The sequence below is a fragment of the Herpailurus yagouaroundi genome, unplaced genomic scaffold (genome assembly GCF_014898765.1).
Source record: "Herpailurus yagouaroundi ecotype Mexico unplaced genomic scaffold, PumYag 186, whole genome shotgun sequence".
In the NCBI taxonomy this organism is placed as follows: domain Eukaryota; kingdom Metazoa; phylum Chordata; class Mammalia; order Carnivora; family Felidae; genus Herpailurus; species Herpailurus yagouaroundi.
The window spans coordinates 48,847,696-48,864,373 of NW_024412417.1; the positions used below are offsets into that span (position 1 = coordinate 48,847,696).

At 61.3% G+C, this 16,678-nt stretch overlaps 1 protein-coding gene across 1 annotated transcript; it reads right to left on the reverse strand.

Moving 5' to 3' along the window:
* Nucleotides 1–45: 45 nt before the first annotated feature.
* On the reverse strand, nucleotides 46–13,144 carry TONSL (tonsoku like, DNA repair protein). The gene is made up of 26 exons (XM_040494774.1): nucleotides 13,055–13,144; nucleotides 12,865–12,960; nucleotides 12,441–12,583; nucleotides 11,644–11,827; nucleotides 11,163–11,292; nucleotides 10,824–10,995; nucleotides 10,625–10,739; nucleotides 9,941–10,086; nucleotides 9,688–9,840; nucleotides 9,327–9,452; nucleotides 9,005–9,185; nucleotides 7,678–7,760; nucleotides 7,486–7,575; nucleotides 7,064–7,136; nucleotides 6,823–6,986; nucleotides 6,625–6,748; nucleotides 5,755–6,485; nucleotides 5,583–5,659; nucleotides 5,027–5,180; nucleotides 4,862–4,940; nucleotides 4,014–4,315; nucleotides 3,682–3,853; nucleotides 2,786–2,961; nucleotides 2,187–2,260; nucleotides 1,517–1,650; nucleotides 46–304 (listed from the first exon to the last, which is right to left on the reverse strand). The coding sequence occupies exons 1-26, from the start codon at nucleotides 13,077–13,079 to the stop codon at nucleotides 114–116; spliced, it is 4,095 nt and encodes a 1,364-aa protein (XP_040350708.1). The 5' UTR covers nucleotides 13,080–13,144; the 3' UTR covers nucleotides 46–113.
* Between the last annotated feature and the right edge of the window lie 3,534 nt (nucleotides 13,145–16,678).

Genomic DNA, 16,678 nt, shown 5'->3' on the forward strand with positions numbered 1-16,678 from the left:
CCCCCGCTTTCCCCCTCCCACCCGCCTTCCAGGCAGCAGCGGGGGTGGAGGCAGCAGCGGCGATCGTTTATTTGAGGCGAGGGTGGGTTGCAGGGCAAGGGCAGCGCCGCCTGTCAGAGGCGCCGGTAGAAGAGTTGGGGCCCTCGGTCCAGTGTGCACGCACTTCCAGGCTGGCCGGGCAGCAGCTGGCGCAGGGCGTCACGGTCCTCGGTGGAGAGGCGTCTGCTGCACAGCTGCAGCTCCTGGAGCTGCGTAGTGATCCTGTCCCAGAGGCCCAGGCCGAGGGGGCCCTGGACAGCACAGCCTACAGGGGGGGAGGGGGGAGCTGGTCTCAGGGAACAGGCCCCAGCGAGGTAGACGGGGGAATCCCGCAGGAGCCAGTGGCGTTCGCAGTACACCTATGGAACTCCCAGGCCTGTGTTCTTTTCTACCAACGTGGCCCTCAGGAAGAGGCCACTTCCCCTGAGCCCCAGGGGCTACAACCAGGTGCTTGGGCAGATGCCCAGGAGAGGCCCACTAACACCCTAGGAAGGCGTGTGTGCTTCCAGAGAGGCCACCCGGTCCGTGGGCTCCTTTCATAGCCAGTAGGCAGGCAGGAGGGAGACTGGCTAAAATAAATGCTGCAATCACATCTGTGCCTCTGACAGTTTCTATGACAATGCCTGGGGTCTTTCCATCTGTAAAATGGACACTATAGGAATGCCTATGGGTCTTAAGAGGACAGACACTAAGCTGTCAAGGTTTGATCTCCAGGGAGGCCAGAGTGCCCAACAGGCTCAGGACCCTAGGGAGCTAGGGGAGAGGACAGGTACAGATGCCAGGTGTGTGGGAAGCAGCCCCTTAGCTGTGTGCAGATATCCCACCAGCTTGCCTTCAGGGCTGCCTTCTCGAGGAGCCGGCTTGGCCTTGTGGGGTGGGAGTGAGGAGCAGGAGGAACCCAGGGGTTCCCTGTGTACACACCCACTCCTAGTCCTTATCCTCCTAGAGGGCAAAGCCTGGTACTCTCCTGCCCCAAGCCCTGGATGGATGTGTCAGGCTATTGGGTGGCCAGTTTACCAAATTAATGTCTCCTGGGGTCATCGTCAAGGCAGCTCTGGTAGGGTACTGTGCCTGGGTGTGGCCAAAATGAGAATACACAGGCTGGGAAGGTAGAGTCAGGGCAGGCCCTGCCTGGAAGTGGGAAAACCCCTCGGTGGCAAGTTCTTGCCATCCTGATCTTGAGCTCTGTCCTTTTGCCAATGGTAATTAGGAAATCCTTGTGAAACGGGACCCCCCCCCCCCCCCCCCCAGTCACCATGGTCTCTGAGGTTCAGGCTGAACAGGCCAAAGGCAAAGCCCCCATGGTCCTCCCTGCCCTGTGTTAGGAACCGGGCTTATACCCCCTTCCAGTCACACTGGTCACTGTTCCCCACGGTATCTAACTAAAGGAGCCCAGCCCACCTTTGCCATCTGGCTGGTAGCAGTGACAGCCCATTTAGAGGAAGCACCAGGGCTTCAGGTAGGTCCCCAAGCTCACCTGACAGGCCAAGGAAACTGAGGCCTTGGGGCCGCACCTGGAGGGCAGACAGGAGCTCCTCCAGGCCAACACGGCCAATCTCAGGGTTGGCAGACAGGTCCAGTGAAATGAGTGAGGGGCAAAGAGGAAGGCATCTAAGACAACAAGGGAAGAAATAAAGGGGTCAGCCTCTAGGGAGGGAGGCCCCCAGTACTGCAGAAAGCTGCCCCAGACAAACCACAGCTCTGGGAGCCATAGGCCAGGCCCTATAGGCTCTGCCCCAGTATGCACGGGTGCAAGTACTTCTCTAGGGCCCGCTGGACACTGCCAAGGGCCAGGACCATAGTGACCAGGCCTGGGTATATGCCTCCCTGGCTTGGGTGCCCAACACCGCCAAGAGCCAGCTGAGGCTGGAGGGTCATGAGTGGCCCCGGTATGGGCTGCTACAACAAAGGGTAATGGGAAAGGCTGTCAGGAGCCTCAGGAGTACGGGAAGAAGAAACACAAGGAGGCAGGCTTGAAAGCTGGAAGGAGTGAGGGGAAGAAGCTGTTACTACCAGTTGTTACTACCAGGGCCTCGGGTAGGTCCCCAAGCTCACCTCCCTTCCCTGCCCAACCCAGCGCTCCAGGGTACTGGGACTTGAGATCAGACTCCCTCAGAATAGTGCAGGAGTGGGTGGCACAGCATTACCTGCTCAGTTCTCTCACCGCCTTGTCGCCCAGGTGGTTTGCAGCCAGGCTCAAGTGAGTCAGAGCACAGCCTTCCTAGACACAGCAGAGGCCCAAAAGGAGTAGGGTTGAGTGGGGCACCTACCCTCTCTGCCTCCCAGTAGAGGACCCAAACCCAGGTCAGATACCTTCCTTCTTCCTCAGAAACAAGGGGCCAAAGACTGCCTGACCCCCAAGGCACCAGAGGGGAGCAGCATCCCTTCAATGTGAAAATCAAAAGGAAACGCCTCCCCTTCTAAGTCATACTCGACATGTGAAAATCACAGGGATCAGCCCCACATGGAAGAGTCAGGGGAGAGAGCCCTAGGAAGCCTGGCCAGACCTTGGGAATCTGCCTGGGGTCCCAGGCACCTTTCCTGCTGGCCAGGAATTCACAGCCTGAGGCAGGCAGCTCTCCCAAAAGCTTCACCCACAGCTGTTCTTTCTGAACCTGCAACCCTCTTCCCAGGCTGCTCCTACCCCTGCCAGGTCTCAGGTGCGGAACTGTAGCCCGGACAGCCCAGCCTTGCTTTGCCATGGCACCCCCCACCCCCACCCCTCTCCCACCAGCCGCATACACACCTTAGTCAGGAATCTGACCACAGGCTCCACGAGGTCTGAGTCACTCTTGCTAGCTGCCACAGAGCTAAGCTCCAGGCGCTGGAGGGTGTGAGCGGGCAGGCTCTGCAGGGCCTGGGCCAAGGCACTGGTGCCCAGGATGTTGTAGGACAGAGACAGTGTCTTCAGGTGCTTGGCATCTGCACGGGGGACCAGAACCACTGTCAGCCACACACGGTCACCAACCCAGCCCAGCTGCAGTCCTAGGCCCAACACCTTCATGATCCCTCTGGGGAAGCTATCATCCCTGAGATTTTGTGCATGCAGAACTGAGGGAACTCCCACCTGGGGTTTCCCAGGCAGGGAGGGGACAGGGCCAGACTCCTGAGCCCACCCTCTCACCACCACCTCTGGGCTACCTGCCTCCCCCAACCCAAGCCAGGATGGGGTACCTGAGACAGGCTCTGGGCCAGGGTGTCTGTGAATGATGGGGTGGGGTTGGAGAGCACCTCCTGCTGCCCTAATCCCAGCCTCTCCTCTGCTGTTGCTCTCACATCCCCAAGCCCCACTTCCTAGCCCACCACTTCTGCAGAAAGGCCCCCTGGAGGACTCCTAGTTCCCAGTCTCTCAGTACTGGGACCACCGCTCTCCGCGGCCTCGGTGTCCGTGGTGGGATCATCTAAGGCAAACGGAACGCTAAGAGCTGGTGAGAATAGGGAGACAGGGACAGCGGCCCATGGCACGTCCTAGGGGAATGACCCGAGCCCAGGAAGACCTAGCACATCCACCTATGTGCTCCTAGACACCACGCCTGGTCGCCCGGGGCCCCTCTTGCTCAAGGCTCTCTGTGCCCCTGGACATGCCCTTCTGATGGCAACTGGAACCCTGGGGCCAGGGAGTGGACATGCCCATCAGCTCACCTTGGAAGGCACTACCTAGGGCTGCCTGGTGGCTCAGGAAGAAGCTGGGGCCAAAGCCACAGGCCTGGAGACGCAAGGTACTGAGTGAGGGGCAGGCTTGCAGGATGAATGCCAGGGCCTGACCACTGCCATCCCCGAGAGGGTTCATGCTTAAGTCCAGCTCCTCCAAGTTCTGTGGAAGACATGGGCCCCCTGGAGAATCTGGTCTCCTTGCCATCCCAGAGCTGGGCAGAGGTCAGCACTCGCCACTGCACCTTCCCACCCAACGACGGGCTGATTGCAAACGTTCTGATGCCGCCCTGTTGCCAGCCTGCTGCTCCCCATGCCTCTACCTGCAAGGTGGTCTGCCCCAGGAGGCCTGTGGCAAGCTGGCGTAGGCCTTCAGGGCCCAGGTGATTGGAAGAGAGATCAAGGAGAATCAGGCCAGGCATGGTGCCCAGGGCGGCCAGCAGCTCAGCAGCACATCCATCCCCCAGCCGGTTCCCTGCCAGGTGCAGCTCCCGGAGAGCCGCGTGCAGCTTCAGGGCCCGCAGCAGTGGGGTGAGCTGGGTCTGGCGCAGGGCCAGGGAGCAGGCGCTGAATGAGGGGCCCGAGCCCTGGCACTCCATGGCCTGGAGCACCTCCTGGTGCTCCTCTGGAGGGGGGGATATAGCGTCACCAGGACCAGAACCTGCCGTTCTGCCCTGGGAATCCTGGGGGGGTCAAACCAAACATCTCCCTCCTCACTCATGAGCCCTGGGACACCCCAGAGGTGCTGCAGAGCCCAATCCCACAAGCCTGTGGGCCCAGCATCACTTGAGCACCCACGCGTGGCTGGTGGGTGGGGATGTCCCTTCTCTGACTTGTCAGGTCCTCTCGGCAGGGCTCCAACCTCTGTCACCGCCATATCTCAGGGCCCAAGGCAAGCTCCCTCGGAGAGCCACCCTGGACCTACCCTTCAGTGGCTCTGGTGACTCTATGCCATCCCGCCTCCCACAGGGCCAGTGATGGGGAACACCCACATGTGTGGGCACTGGGCAGAGGAGGAAAACCTGAGGCCAGATGTCGGGGGGAGGGTGCCTCGGTGGATATCTAGGGCTCTGGGACATTAGGCCCACAGACCTGGGAGTGGCACAGGAAAGTGGACCATGAACACCCAGCCCCTCTGCCCAGGCCACTTGAGGCTCTCCTGGGCTCCTACCTTGCTGCAGGCTCTGGCAGGCCCTGCGGTAGCGGTCAGCCAGCGGGGGGAGGTCCCACGAAGTCACCTCAGCCAATACCTGCAAAGCACCGTCACTAAACAGCCCCGGGGGCCCCCCACGCTGGGGGCTCTCCTATGCTCAGGACCCAGGCTCCTACCACTCACCTCCTCGTTGCTCTGTAGCACATCAGGGATGGGGTCCTGTGGGGCCAGCAAGGCTCCCTCCTTTCGCAAGACGAGCCTCGGCAGCAGCCCACAGGCCTGGCAGTAGCGCTGGGCAGCCTGATCAGCCAGCCAGGCCACAGAGTGGACCTCCCTGCTGCAGGGACAAAGGGGAAGCTGAGCTGGCCGGGTCCCTGCACACACTGAGGAAAAGCCTCTAGGGTCCTGCCATCTCCAGGTCTATAGCTCTTCTGTCTGGCTCCCTCCCCTCCCCTCCCGCTGCCCCTGCCCAGGACATGCCCGTGCTCTCTGCAGCTCTTCCAAGCTTTTCCTAGGGGCCACGGGGCCTGGCCTAACCACTCCAGCGCCCTGTCTATGCTCCCGCGGGGCACTCTTGCCCTGGCCTGCAACCTCACGTCAGCTATGGGAGGCCCCCTGGACAGCAAGGTGACGCAAGTCAAAGTAAGCCCTTGTGACCCGCGCCATCTGATCTGCAAACGTGAGGGTTCTCCCAGGGGTGCCGGGGAAGCTGGGACTCGGAGGGCATGTGACGCCTTACCTGTGTGGGACGGGGATGAGGAAAAGACTGTCCTGAACTCGCACTCGCACCCGGATGGGAGGGGGCAAAGACGGACCCTGCTGGGTGGGGGCAGGGCACAACAGCCTCAGTCAGAAAACACAGCCGTCTAGCCTCACTGCCCCCACCGCCCCCACCCAGGGAGTGCACCCACCGAGGGCTGGCCCGCCACAGGGCTCTTCTCCCCGCTGGGCCCCGAGGCCCTGGAGACATCCGGGCTCCATGGAGGCTCTGCAGCCGAGCTACCGTCTCCACCTGCCCTGACCAGTGCACCGCAACTCCTGAGACGGGGCAGCCGGCTCTGCCTGGCCTGGGCCCGGGGCCTGCTGGAGCTCTTGCTGCCTGACCCCGAGGCACTACGACCGGTACTGTCACCACTGCCTGGGGAGCGGGGCAGATGGTCATCCTGGCGGCTGTGGAGCAGTGGTGAGTCGTCCTCCAGCCAGTCTGAGGCCAGACACTCCTCTTCAGGGATGAGCGCTGACCGTTGCTGGGTGGCCTCGCCTGGACCCCAAGGTGGGCCGGACCCCAGGTGGCAGCTCTGGGCACTGCCCACGCCTCGGACGCCCACCCAGGGAGCACTCGCTGCCGCCGCCTCCCGGTTGCTGGTGGATCCGGGCGTCCAGGCTTTGTCCTGTTGTGGCTGGACAGAATGCCGGGGCCTCTTCTGGTTCGGTCGGGGGGGGCCTGGGTTGTCCTCACCCTCTGAGCTGCTACTGCTGCCCAGTTTGTGCCTGCTCCTCCGAGGCCTGGTCACAGCTGGAACTGTCTGCCCCAGAGAGACCCTAGCACGAGCCTGAGAGGTCTCTGGGGGTCCTGGGCAGGGGCTCGAGGGAGGAGAGACCTCAGGGTCAAACAGATGGTTACGTGGAAGAGCGTGGGGAGCTGTGGGGGGATAGAATCTCGTGTGAGGCAGCGTCCATCACTACCCAACCACCCATGCTAAGATGTCACTTGGAATCAGGGCCTGGGGCACTCTCAGGTCAGGGAGAGCCGTCCCCAGGGGCAGACGGTCTGTACTTGCCTCGGCCTGAGGGGGCCGCCCGGAGCAGCCTCTCCATGGCACCAGCCTTCTCTCGGGTTTCGCTGTCCAGATCCTTGCCATACAGCTTCACCCACTGCTGCAGTGTCTCCAGCGGGCTGTGCCCCTGCGTGGCGGTTGGCTGAGCAGGGCCGGCAGGAGCACCCCACCCGCCACGGCCTGGCCTGTACCCCCACTCACCTTCGTGGTTCGGAGCGTGACTGACGCTCCCCGTTCAATGAGCAGTTCAGCCACCTCGAAGTGGCCGCAGTTGAGGGCATCGTGCAGAGGGGTGATGCCTTCACAGCCCTGGCCGCCTGGGTCATCTACCACAGCCCCGTGGTCCAGCAGGAAGCGGACAATGTCTGTGGGCCAGGAGATGTGAGCTAGCTCCCAGCCTTTGTTGGCCCTCGTCCTTGGCATGTACCAGTCCCGTACTCACCCAGATGCCCGTAATTGCAGGCCTCATGCAGGGGTGTCCAGCCACAGTAGTCCCGAGGGTTCAGGGGGTGGCCCTGAGACCAAGGATGGGAAGGAGCCTAACCTGAGTATCCCTCAGGCTGGCCTCACCGTGGGGCTCTGAGGTCCCAGGAGAGCCAGGGCCTGGGTCTCAGAACTCAGAACGGGCCCCGTAAGTCTACCCTCAGGCCTGGCTCTGCCCTGGCCTAGGTCCTAGGGGAGAGAGATGGTCCCCACACAAGATGCATCATCTCAGGGAGGCCCCTGAAGGGACTTGTGCAGGCCCAGCAGCCACGATGCACCCTGCAGCCCCCATGCCCTGCCCTATCCCCTCAGGGAGACAGTGCACCCCAGGAGAGAGTCCCCATGACCCACAGAGTAGCTAGAACAAGGCAGCAGACCCACCTGCCTTACAAGGTCCTGGACACGACCCAGGCGGCCCTCGATGCAAGCTCGGTGGAGCAGAGTCTCCCCAACGTCATTGCGCCGGTTCCACTGTGGACAGTTGTCCCAGGACAGGAAGCAGAGGTGTGAGGGGACCAGGCAGTCCTGGCAAGCATGGGAGGGACACACGCAGTACCCCCACACCATCCTCACCTTGTTCACCCTCTGCCGGCCCAGGCAGGCCCGCAGCTCCTCGTCCTCCTCCGGCTGCTGGGACCAGCCCTCAGCATCACCCTCTGGAACAGAGCCCGGCCCACTCCACGTAAGCCAAGCCCCCCCCGTCCCCAGGCTCCCCTGACCTTCCAGGCCTGGAGGACGGGGGTCCAGTGTGGACTGCTATTCCACTCCCAGCCCTGTCCGTGGTTGTTCCTCACTCACAGACCCCCGGCCCACAGGGGATGCACCCGACCTTTCTGCCCACCTGACCCCTATCCATCATGTGCTGACCCCATGCCCAGACCTCTCTGGATCTCCCCACCCCAGACTTCTGTCCCCTCCTGGGAAGCACCCTTGTTGGGCCAAGTCACGCTCACATTACAAATAGCTCATCCCGTGAGCCCAGGTGCCCTCCACCTGCACGTGCCTGGCCTTCCTGTCTGCATCTGCCTCCCCCAACTCACTTGGCTGACCCCACTCCTCTTCTCTGCTCTTGTCCTCTACTCCCTCTGCTGCTAGTCTTTGCTAGAACCTTCTTCTACTTCACGGGCTCCTCTTACATGACCACTTGCTGAGTGGTATTACCTATATAGTTCCTGCTTTGGTCCTCTAACTCTCCTCTGGCTGCCTACACCCACATACCGGTGACACGCAGCCTAACCCCCTTCTAAAGCATGGCATAACCTTCCCACAGCCGTTGGCCGCTCACTGAGAGGTTCTGGAAGCCCCTCAAATTCAAAACTGAACTTGTTCCTTGTGGCCCCAGGGACAGGTCTCCCACCTCCCGCCTCTCAGCCAGAAGCGAGCCACCGGCTTGCACCCACCAGCCTGGCACCCCCTGGGTGATGGCTCCAGCCTATCCTGCACACCCACCTCCCACAAGGCTGACCCTGCCAGCCTTGAGAGAAAGCCTGCACCAGCTCTCAAGGGTTTCAGGAAGTGCTGAGCTCCTGTGCCTGGCAGCCAGTGTGCTGTCTCCACTCCCCTCTTGTCTGCCCTGTGCCCTCCTCTCGTGGTGCCACTTCTCCAGGTCTGACCCTGCACCTCCTTCCCCAGCAGATACCCACTAGCCTTCCCATCAATGACTCCTCCAGGAAGGTTCCGGAGCTGCCTCAGAGCCCCCCACCCCCACTCCCCTCTTCCATCTACCAGCACAGACCGCCCTTCCTCCACAAGGCTGAATCCTCCTGTCGCGAGCCGGTGAGCAGCCCCAATGAGGACTCCACCCTCGCCCGGCCCAGCCCAGGGCCCAGCCCCAGCAGGTGTCAGGGAGGAAATGCCACGGGCAGCTGGCATAGGGGCCAAGGCAGCATTCGGGCCTCACCACTCTCCGAGAGCTCCACGTCGCTGGCCTCGGGGGTGTCACCATCACCCTCCTCCTCCTTATCCTCGTCCTCCTCCTGGTCTCTGGGCACACTCAGCTCCTGCAGCCTGGCTTCAGTGCCAGGGGCCTCCTGGGGCTGCAGCCTTAGCTGCACGCTGTGGAGGTGCTGTAAGACCTGCCTCTGAGGGGCAGGGGATGCCCAGTTCAGGGCTCCAGGGGCACTAGACACCCTGAACGGGGAGATGGGGGTGGGGGACGAGGACAGGCAGGTCGCAGGAAAGCTGCACTGGGGGGTTCCACGTGCGTGGATGGGCTTCTGTACCTGCAGCTGGGGCCGCTGGGCCTGCTGGGCACAGCTGAGAGCCTTTTGGAAGCATGGTGCCAGCAGCTCATAGGCATCGCCGGCCTCCTCTCGGGATAGCGCAATGTTTAACCAGGTCTTGGCCTCCTGGAGCAGGAGGAGGAGGGATGAGCTTTGTGGCTGCTGTCCGCCCCACGGAACTGGCCCCGGCCAAGGCCCAGCTCCCACTGCTGCCCCCACGAAACAGGAGGACGGCAGCCCTAGAAAGGGAATGCCTGTCCACACAAACACTCGAGAGTGGCGGTCCTGAGGCAGAGCCGTGGAGACCTACTCGCATAGCCCCTCTGCACCCCGGGTGGGACCGGACGCCATTACTGCTCACCTCCAGGGCGTCGCCACCACGCAGCCTCAGCTCCTGTTCATAGTGGGACACGGCCCGGCGGTGGTCCTTCATGTCTCCCAAGGTGGTGGCCAGGGACACGTGGATGATGGCCAGCTCGGGCCCCGGCCTGCTTAGCAGTTCTGCAAAATACAGCTGTGGAGGCAGTGACAGCGAGGCCAGGGCTGCCTCACACCCCACCAGCCCAGAGTGTCACGACCGCCCCTTTCCTCCCGGCCCAGCAGGGGACGCACACCTGCTTCTGGTAGGCCTCGGCCGCCTTGGGGAAGTCGCCTGCCTTAGAGAACAGGTCTCCCAGCTGCTCACAGATGCCCATGGCACGCCGGGGGTCACTGGCCTCCGACTCTTGCAGCTGCTGCTGCAGTTGGACCACTGCCAGCACTGCAAGAAGAGCCTTAGTGAAGAGGGGACACAGCGTGGGGCTCCGACCCGACCGCCACCTGTGACTCGTGTGCCCTGGGTGGGCTGTCCACTGTCTCTAGGCCTCTGCTCGCCCCTAGGTAAGGGGGCAGTAACAAAACACACCTCGTGGACTTGCTGCATGGATCAGGAAACTAGTAACTGACACCTTGAAGAAGCACCTGGCTCACAAGGGGAGCTACTAGCTCCTGCCACTTGTCAGTCCTCACGGGCCACACGCGCCGTCTGCTCTCCCATCCTCTCTGGCAACACTTTCGTCTCCGCCTTGCCAAAAAGATCCTGGCTCGTCTATAAATGCCCAGCCAGCCTCCTGAGCACCCTCAATGTGTCCCTCAGTGTGTCCCCCTCTGACACACCATGCTGAAGGCTCAGAGAAATGGGGGGCTCTCTTCCCAACAAGAAGGGGGTGGGGAGCAGGAAAAGGCCTCACACTGATGCCGCCATCTCCTCACCCCTTCCGGGGGAAGTTCAGCACCCTGGGTCCCCTTCCAAGGCTCACCATATTTAAGGGTCCGGCAGATCGCTGCCTTCTGCAAAGGCTTCTGAAAGCCCAGCCTGTAGGCTTTCTTCAGGGCTCTTTTGGCGGCCAAAAAGTCCCCCAGGTCTTGGAAGATCTGGGGAGAAAAGAAAGGTGAGATTGCAGGCTCCCTGGAGCCCGAGCCCCTCGGCAGGCAAGGCCCAGAGCTGTAAGTGGGCACCTGCGAGATGAGCACGCAGCAGTCGCTCTCCATGAGCTCCTTCCTCAGGGCACGTGCGCACTCACGGGCCCCCTCCAGGCAGCGCATGGCTTGGGAGTGCTGCCCTCGGCGCCAGTGGATGGCACCCAGGTTGTAGCGGGCACGGAATAGGTCCTCGTAGAGGCGGTTCTGCCTGCGGGAGGCGACAGGGCTCAGAGTGACTGGGGGCACCCAAGCGCTGACATGTAGCTGCTGATGCTAAGCCAAGCCTGCTCTATGCCACAGACGTGCGGCAGGTGAGCAGGGAGGGCAGGCGGTGCTCTCTCAGGAGGCTCCTTCCTCCAGGGACGGAGGCCTTACTCGGCAAGGAAGATGCTCTTCCGGAAGTAGTCATTGCACGGGGCCATCTGCTGCAGGCTCTCGAAAGTGAGGCCCAGGTTGAGGTAGAGTCGGGTCCTCATCTCACTCAGCTCTCGCTTGGTCAGCGTCCCTAGAAGACGCCCCCACAAATCCTCAGTGCCTCATCCCCATTTGGGGTATCTAACTTGGGGTCTGTGCAGCCTCTCCCCCGCCCCTCTTCCTGTCTCTTGCTGTGGTGACGAGCTCCTGCTGTAGACAGAACGTGGGAAGGAGCAGACAACGCCCAGACGTGAGGCTATGGGGAGCACAGGCCATGCACCTCCTCATGGGAGGCTTTGAGGACAGATCTCAGCCTAGCAAAGGGTGGGCCCAGGCAGGTAGAACCCACCACACAGACAGAGCAGACACTGGAGCTGTGGCCTCCTCTGCTAGCAGGTCAGGAGGCAGAGGTTGGGAAGGCCTGGCCTCTGAGGACCCTCACCCTGCAGCTTCTCGTCCACAATAGCCAAGCTCTTCTCAAAGGCAGTCTGTGCCTGCAGCAAGGCGTCCTGTGACTGACAGTGGTCATAGATGTCCAGGTAAGTGCGGCCAATGGTGGCCCAGGCCCTCTGCAGCTCAGTATGATTAGACAGGGAACGGGCCAGCTCCAAGTAGCGGTGCTGGTGCTGGGGTGCAAAGGAATGGCCATTGTGAGTCAGCTCCCACCTCAAGCAAATCCCATATGTACCCCAACTCCAGGAGGCGCCTACCTCTGCCAAGGAGAACCCCCTACGCCCCTCAAATCCCCACAGAGCAGGACAAAGCCAGGCTGCGCAAGTGCCATATCCTCTGTGCCATGGGCTGCCTGTGGGGACAGCGGTGCCACACTCCAACCAGCCATCATCATCATATGGAGGAGACGCTGACTGGGAGTTAGCTGGGCTGTTGCAGCCCCACTCGCCAGGACCCGAGCAGGCCCTTTGTGGACAGTTGTGCCAACTCCCCAGCTGGCCCACAAACACAGCTCAAGTGTTATGTTCGTTAATGGTTTGTGGGGCCAGACTCCCAGGCTATGATGTGCCTACCCAAAGACCAGACTACAATTCCCTGACACAGGGCTGCCTGAAGAGGCCACGTCCAAGCGTGTCCCCCTCTAGCCAGAGGCGAAGACAGTGAAAACTGTGCTTCTCTCCTCAGAAAGGGACCAGCTTGAAGTGTGGGCTCTGCAGGGCCAGGTGTGGTCAGCATGGGTGCTGGGGGTGGGAGTGGGCGCTGGGGGTGGGAGTGGGCTCTGCCCACCTTCAGGGCAGCTGAGTAATCCTCCAGCTCAGCCAGTCGCTCTCCGATCTTGCGGTGGGCCACGGCACAGCCCAGAGGGTCATCGATGCTCTCCAGGAGCTGTAGCTCATGCTGGTGCTCTCGCAGGGCCTCTGTGTAGCGGCCTGGGCAGGCAGGCGCGGCAGGCTTCAGCCCTGGCTGGGCAGTCGGCCAGAGGCTGCGAGGGCGAGCGAGGGCGAGCGAGGGCGAGCGCAGCCGTGGCCGACCCTGGGCGGCCGGCTCAGCAAGGTTCCTGGCCCCGGCCCTCGGCCTCCCCTCCCCCCACGCCCCGTCCCCGCTGGCTCACCCGGTCCCCCATCCCTTCCTGCCCCCCAGGGCTCCGACCTCCAGCCCTACAGTTCTCCCGGCCCTGGACCACAAGATGGGCCAGGCCCGGGGCACGTACCATGGCTGGCCAGGAGCTCCCCCAGCTGGTGGGAGAGGGCGGCCTCGTCCCGCAGCTGCCCGCTTCTCTGGGCCTTGGCCTTGGCCTTGCTCAGCTCTGCAGAGAGAGGGAGACGAGACAGGGACGCTAAGCTTCTTCGCCTGAGTGGGCCAGACCCTCTCCTCGCCCAGCATTCCGCCCGGAGACTCACGACGAAGCTCGCGCTCCACATTCATCCTCGATCAGCCGCGCGCGGGGATCCGGACTTCCCGCGTTCCTTGCAGCCGCCGCCGCGGCTCCGCCCCCGCCAGGCGGGGTGCATCCCGGGAAATGTAGTCCAGCCGCCCGAGGCATCGTGGGAGCTGTAGTCCGGCTGACGTCCGGTCAGGAAGGACAGTGAGAGGGCGGCGGGAGGAACGGCACCTCCGTAGGCTCTTGGGGTCGCGTGGAAGCTGAGCCCCATCCTCACCCCTGATCCCGGCCCCGCAGCCGCCCTTGGGGTGCGGTCTCCTGCGCTCGTGCTGCCGCTAACCACTCACACACGCGCAAAGCCTATCTGCGTGAGCGACTTTACTTGGGAGACACACTGCCTTCATTTAAAAGGAAATGAAGGGATCTATGATCTAATACCCTTGAGTACTTGGATATGTGCATGTAATCAAATACGCCCCTTTTCACAGAGCCCGCGGAACAGCCACGAATGCAACCCCAGAGCCGTCGCGTTCAAGGACACAACCCCCCGTGTTTTGGGGGAAGAGGGGGGATGGATGTGTCTTCCAAAGTGAACAAAGTACTTCTTCCTCAGTGCGCACACAACGAACTCTTGAGGGCTTGGTGCACCCAGGCCTCAGACCTCTAAATGCCTGTCCTGTATCCACTGCTTTGAGGTTTCAGTCCCCACTACACAGCACATCCAGCCCCGGATGCAGGGTGATGAGACTGGTGTCCAAAGACCCCAGGGGAGGCCCGGAAAGAGTGTGAGGTGGCTGCATTTATTCTCTGTGGAAGTCAAAACAGACCCAATAGGGTAAAACTCTCAGCCAGTGGATGAACCATGAGGCCCACAGTGGAGGAAGTGAGAGAGGGGGTAGATGGGTCTGTGGGTCTAGGGAAGACTGCCCAGGACCGGTGATGAGGCTGCAAGGAGTGGGGGCAAGGGCAAGTCTGAGGAACTGCAGGAGATGGGAAGTTGGATCCAGGGAACCCTCTTCTCTTGGAAGGGTGAAGGGCTCTGCAGGTCCCTAGTTGGGTCTGGTGGGTGGGGAGCACAACAGGGAGGCCCTGAAACCAAAAGAGCTGCTTGGAGGGCAGGCTGCTGGAGTGTGAGGAGCACAGTGAGGGGTAAGTGGAGATGTGGTAGGGGTGAGAGAGCGAGGCCAACGGGGGTAGAGACTGGCTCAGCTCAATAGGCCAAGGGCAGAGACTGTGTTGGGGCTCCCCTTCCAATGTCAGCATTCACAAGACAGCCCAGAGAGGACCCCACTTCTCTATGCCTCAGCTTTCCCACTGGTCAGACAAGATGTGTATGTGGGGCAGTACTGAGCAGGGTCCAAGGAGTGGGGGCCGGCAGGGGCAGCAGCTGAGTCCTGCCCAGGATGCTGGCTTCACCCAGGGAAATGCATCCATGAGGCTGGCTTTTCACACAAGGAAACACAGACAAAACATGGTTTGGAATTTTTTTGAAACTATAGAGTTACATACAGAAAGTATCCAAAGAGAACGCAGACCACAATACTGACACGTAAGTCATTTCCCACAATGATAAAAACACCTCTCGCTTTCCTCTTTAAAAAATTATTTTTATTATTTTTGCAAATGTCTCACTTGGGTGAACTGAGGGATGTAGTGCACATAGGGGAGTGGTGATGGCGGAGGGGGCAGCCTGCTGTGTGCCCCCAGGCCTCCTCCACATCTGCCAAGGTTGCACCCCCACTCTCTCTAGCTCAGGATGCCAAATGCCAAGGGGTCCTGGAGACAGACCACTGGTGTGCTCTCCTAACAAGGAGGTTGGGAAATCCCCAGTAAATCGATGACCCCGGTGAGATGCCACAAGTAGGTTTGTGGCATCAGCTTCCAAGAGTGGCCACGACACACTACAATCTCCCAAGGTACCTGCCTCCACCAGGATGTAAGGCTCAGCTGCTGAGGTGACCGTCAGAGTGGGGGCTGTGTTGGGGAAGGCGATGCTGGGATGTATTACTACTCCTCTTGGGCACCCCCCAGACATGCCCTTGGGCTGCCAGAAATAGTGGGCTGTATGTCCCCGGCAACCCGGGAGCCCTGGTGCTACAGAGCCCAGCCCATCTACCACCCCCATCTAAGAGCTGCTAGGCCTAGGACTGTGGGGACAGGGTGCAGAAGGCCCAGCTGGCCTTGGTTTCTCCCTCCTGTGGCCCCCGGCCTGGTCCCCTCTGGCAGCCACATACCTGACCTGCATAGAGATGTTGCCTCCCACCCTACCCCACCCAAGAGAGCCTTCGGGCGCTGCTCCTCTGCCAACTCAAATCTCTCACACACAAACCTAAATTACAGGCAGACCAGGCAAGCCTGCCCCTACCCTGACTTCTCCCCAACATGGTCACTTAGAAATCCAGAAACCCTACACAGAGGGTGTCCATCCTTGAGAGATGCGGAGATCCAGGGACATGGGACCATCCCCTCTACACACAAGACCTAGCACACGGCTACCTGAATGTCATCCTCTGTATCTGCCAGGTGTGTGTGTGGGGGGGGGGGGTGGGGGGTGGGCAGCACTTGAGGACAGGGGGACTCATGCCAGGGTGTGCTCCCAAGGATGTGTTGGGGGCCAGGGCACGGGGTCTTTGTGGAGGGTAGGAAACCAAGTGTAGCACCTCTGGGTGTCCTCAGTGGCCAGGCACAGGTGGCCTTGCAGGAGGGGGTTGCCCCATAAGCCCCACGCCCTAGACTGGAAACAGGAAGCTAAATAGTCTTCTCAGTAGAACTAAGCGAGCTGCCCTGGGGTGAGAATTGGCTCAGAGGGCTGCCTGAGCTAGGCACTGGGATGAGACTCTCACTCTACCCCATGCATGGCTCCTTACCTCTATTTTTCAGCCCCCAACTCTTGGGCCAGGAGAGGGAGGGACCACAGGGAAAGGCCAGGCCCGCGGCTCTGCACGCTTACTGTCAGGGCTGCCCCAAGTGCTGAGCCTACAGGGCCCTGGAAATGGGGAGCAAGGCTGGCAGAGGAGGGCAGAGACTACTCTGAAGCGTGGGGTAGGCCAGGCCTGGGTCGACGGAAACGGTTCTTTGGTATTGAAGCAGCAGAACCCTATCGCAAAAGAGATGTGTCTCCTAAGCAAAGGAGGGGAGCCAAGCTTTCCCCTCTCCAGCGGCTCCGAAGGTCTCAGGGTCCTCCACACAGGGCTCCTACCCTCCCTGTGCGGCCCCCACACAGGGCCTGCTCACTGCTCACTGAGGCCGTGAAGAGCTCCCTCTAGTGAGAAGCCACGTCGCCCAGGGACTGACCTCTGGGAGGTGGCAGCCAGTTCCTGATAGCAGCACGGGGATGGCCAGCCCACTGGAAACCTCCCAGCCAGGCTAGCTCACTGCCTGCGGCCCCCACAGCTTCCCTCACAGGCTGGGGAGGCTGCGCTCTCAAGGCTGAATACAGAAAATAGATTCTCTCTTGCTAAATTTACATAACTTATAGAAGAGCCTGTGAAGAGTTTAATTTTGTTTTCCTGGAAAGAGACAGAATTTCACCCTGCATTCCGAAGCATCTGCTGAGCCCTGGCGGCCAAGTCCTATCTCTCTGGAGCAGCTGGGGTGTGTGTGTGTGTGTGTGTGTGTGTGTGTGTGTGTGTGTGTGTGTGTG